The 4500-nt window shown below is 36.6% G+C and overlaps 1 protein-coding gene across 1 annotated transcript in view; it reads right to left on the bottom strand.

Moving 5' to 3' along the window:
* The window catches only part of LOC106867539 (uncharacterized), a 30110-nt gene extending 26792 nt beyond the window's left edge, over positions 1 to 3318 (bottom strand). Inside the window, exon 1 of the mRNA XM_014912437.3 lies at positions 2708 to 3318. Within this exon, the coding sequence (XP_014767923.1) occupies positions 2708 to 3185 (478 nt within the window). The 5' untranslated portion in view covers positions 3186 to 3318. The remainder of the gene's footprint in view (positions 1 to 2707) is intronic.
* Positions 3319 to 4500: the final 1182 nt, after the last annotated feature.

Here is a 4500-nt window from a genome sequence, read left to right as displayed (position 1 = left end):
AGACAGACAGACAGACAGACAGACAGACAGACAGACAGACAGACAGATAGATAGATAGATAGATAGATAGATAGATAGATAGATAGATAGATACATAGACAGATAGACAGACACATAGATACATAGATAGGTAGATAGATATAGATAGACGTATGCATATATACATGTATACACACAGAAATAATATATACATCTGTTATGTATGCGTATATGTACATATATGCATATGTATACGTACATATGTACATACACACATACACATACGCACACACACACACACATATATATACGTATATATATATATATATATATATATATATATATATATAACGTGAGAGAGTTAGGGGTTGGGGGTTCAACCCACTAAGGGGTTGTATCTATCCAGTATACTGCTGGGAGGGTACCCAATTATTGCTACACTAGTGCTATACTAGGTGCAATCAGTGGGAGCGGGTAAAAATGGAGGTTTTACCCAAAATTTGTATAACAATTAGAAAATGGTGGATAATATGCTGAACCCAACTACTTGCAGACGGTGTATCCCGTTGAATTCATTAATTTAATTCATAGCAAAAGTGACAAAAAAAGAAAGAAAAAGAAAGAAAGAACCAAAGCACAGGTGTTCATGGCAGACTATGTTATTTTGCCAACCTGGTTTACATATAGAAGTACAAAGTATATAAGGAATTAGAGGATGAACAGAAGTTTAATCTTACAGCTGTTTCGGCCTAGTTTTAGCAAGCCCCATTCTATCCGAATATTCCTTTCCGGAGTGATTATCGGATGACATTTTACAGATAGACAGACAGACAGATAGATAGATAGACGGATAGATAGATAGATAGATAGATAGATAGATAGATACATACATACATACATACATACATACATACATACATACATACATATGTATACATATATATGTTTGTGTATTTGTGTATTTGTGTGTTTATATGTCGGGCTTCTTTCAATTTCCACCTACCAAATTCATTTACAATGCTTTGGCCACTCCAGTGCTAAGTTAGAATTCCCCAAAGATACTGTGCAGTGGGACCGAACCCAAGATCATGTGGTTGGGAAGCAAACTTTTTTACCACAGAGGCTTGCCTGCGCCTTCGTTTTGTTTTTAATTTCCTTTACATTGATCCCCTTGTGAATGACGTACATCACAACGTCAAATCTATTTAGGCAAATTCCCCATTCTGCAAGAGATCATTCAGCTATTTAGCAAACAAACTAAGGCAATTTATTTAAATAAACAATCGTGAGAGTAAGCAAGAATTGGCAGAATGGTTTAGCGTGTCGGGCAGAATGTATTGTGTTAACTGTTCCCGTTCTTCGCGCTTTTGAGTTCAAATTCCGACGGATCACATTTTTTTTTTTTAACTTTCAGCGTTTTACAGTCTACAGATAAAGTACTATTCCGTGGTAACACAATTGGTAGAAGCGACTGAGTATCAAACGAAATATGCTGTGATAGCAGATCTAGTTCTTAGGTCATTCTGAGTTCAAATCCTGTTTAGGTGTCTAAAACACCTTTGCCAACACGCACACTTAGCGTGGCAAGATAAACTCTCAAAACAATTTCAGCGTCAAATGGTTGGTCCAGGATGGAGTCTAGTGAGGTGTTCTACTTCTAAAGTAATAGGTACATTGGTGACGAGGTGGATTTGTATTGATTGGAATGTAGTCAGGGCCTCAAAGAGAAATTTTATGCAACAAAACAGCACCGTTTCCGGCCCCTGAAGTGGAACCTTCTCCATGTTCAAGTTAGTTGTGATTATTTTCTTTTAGAGAGAGCGTGTGTGGGGGGGATGGGATCGTCAGTTGATCACAGACTCCTCCTTCACTCTTTTAGCCTCTTATACGTTCCCTCTTATACCTCCCTCTTATACGCTCAATTTTCTATATCCATCAGGATTACTCTTTTTGCCAGCTTAGTGAACTGAAGCATCGTGAAATGAAGTGCTTTGTTCCAGAACACAACGTATGGGTCAAGGAATTGAAACTACAATCTTTGATCATGAGTCCAGCACCCTAACCACTAACCACGTTAGTTCAAGTGCGTATACTGATTGAAGATTTGATATATGTTTTGTCTATAAACATTTGTGAAGACTTTAAAACGGTTACACATAGAGTTAAGTTATATAAATAACTCTGTAAAACCTCTTAATAAATATGAGGAATATCCAAATCCAGACATCATTTTTGCTTAACTATTAATTAAGGAACTGGTAAAATGATACCAATTTTAAAAACATTCCGTCAGAATTTAAGTTAAGAAATTCGCTAAAAATGTGAATTTGTTGTTCAGCAAGTCCGAGTTTGGAAATAACTAGTTTAAAATAACTTGATTTGTACCAGATTTGAAAGCACGTAATACGCACTTTTTTCCCCAAAACTAATCTCAAAAAATTACTATGGGTCCTACACGCAAAGTAAAGCCTCCCATAAGGTTTGCTGCACTAAAAACATTTTTTTCCCGAATGTGTGCTGCTGAAGTTGGGAATGCGTTTAATATACCCGTGAGTCATTTATGCCATTAAATAAAGGAATTCATTTTACTAATCAAATGTGATAGAAAACAAACTGATTATAGAATACCAAAACTGACAATATAGATATCCTTTCATGCAGAGAAAGTCAAGGATTCCTAACACTGTTTCCAAGAGAACGAATTAAAAATATAACCTTATTTACTTACTGTATGTAAATGGTCTGCCCAAGCTTTTTCTTTCAAAACTTGTCTTCATATCATGTCCCACATCACTGATAGTATCAACACTACTCTGCCTTGATCTCCGTAAAGTATCTTTCAACTTACAACGATATTCTCCATCTTTAAGATTTCTGCTGCAATTGCTTAACTCACAGCTATGTCCGAATCCAACTATTTGGTTTACAAAAGAAGTACTCCCATCGTAAGTTGGCATGTCTTCACTGAAGCTAGCTCTGCGACTTGTTTCGTGGCTTCCTTTCCACACAACATGGTTCCAACCATTTACATCGCCGCATAGAAATGCTGCGTTATTCGGTCGTGGGTCCATTCGTACTAAGTTGGACTCAGGTGAAATGTTGGCATAGACAATATTTTCTTGGTTCCGTAATGTAGATCTTTGGCTTATTTTACCAGGCGTAACACCTGCTTTAAAATTGCTTGCACTAGATGCACCAGTTCCCATTTCAAATATTTTGTTTTCTATTTTATTATAGCTGAGAAGTGTGGTTAAGTTTAAGTTTCTGGTTTGCTCTGAAAGAAATAAAAACGAACGTCCGTGTTGAAGAGTAAATTCCGAATGAGAGCTATTCGGACCGATTCACAAAGTATTCGAATACCTCACGTGTCAACTCTGCTGAGCTCCGTTGTCCAACTGAAACAACAAGTTAAAACACGTGAGAAGTACAAATTATTTTGTCAACACGACAGACTAAAACAAGTAATTCATTCGTTGATTTGTGTTTTGGTTTGAAGCAAGAGTAACATGACAATTGAACGTGGGAAAATAGTCCGAGTAATGCTTGTTATTGCTTTTAAAACAAACTAATTTTAATATCAAGTTTAAAGATGGGAAAAAAATAGGAAAGATTTTTTAATGAAGTCTTTAGTAGGAAGTGTAGAGAGTAGAAAACGAGGAAAGAAACGTGATAGGAAAATTTTCATTTTTCCATCTTCTACATTTTCTGGACAACATACTAGAAACTACATAACATGCTGTTAGCGTTGTAAAGCATGTTTTAGGTTAAAATATTTTCTCGCCACTGTAGCATATTTCTAAAGATCAGAATAGATACTTATTGAAACAGAGATAACTGAAGAGATTGATGAGTATAGGGGCTAGTTATGTAGTTCATTGTTTGGGTGCAATTAAACAGATAATTTCAGAATAGGTAACCTTGTTGGTTTGAAGTAACTGAAAGTGCCTTCACACGTGGTATGTATGGATAGTACTTGGTGGTGAAATCTTGTAGAGAAAAAAGAGAGAATTTCAGGGAGATTTAGCAGAATTGTGCTGCATAGAGGATATATGAACAAAAAATATGGAGGCTTTCTCTACAGAAGAACCCAATGGTTTGGCACCAGAATTCAGCAAATCTTTCAACTGTCTAGCATATAGGCCCCTAGGCATGGCTGAGTTGTTAAGTAGCTCACTTTGCAACCACGTACTTTTGGGTTCAGTCCCACTGCGTGGAACTTTGAACAAGTGTTTTCTGCTATAGCCCCGAACCAACCAATGCCTTGTGAGTGAATTTGGTAAACAGAAACTGTGTGGAATCCTGTCGTATAAATAGATAGATAGATAGATAGATATGTGTGTGTGTGTGACTTTGTGTCTGTGCTTATCCCCTACCACCTCTTTTTACTACTGGTGCTGGTTTGTTTACGTCCCCGTATATTAATAGCGACCAACAGAATAAGTACCAGACTTAAAAAATAAGAACTGCGGTCGACTTGTTTGACTAAAAATTCTTTCAAAGCGATGCCCCAGCATGGCTTCA

Source organism: Octopus bimaculoides, chromosome 5, assembly GCF_046866305.1.
Source record: "Octopus bimaculoides isolate indiv1 chromosome 5, ASM4686630v1, whole genome shotgun sequence".
In the NCBI taxonomy this organism is placed as follows: Eukaryota; Metazoa; Mollusca; class Cephalopoda; order Octopoda; family Octopodidae; genus Octopus; species Octopus bimaculoides.
Note: the sequence above shows the minus strand (reverse complement) of the source record. Positions and strands in the feature narration are given on the sequence as shown.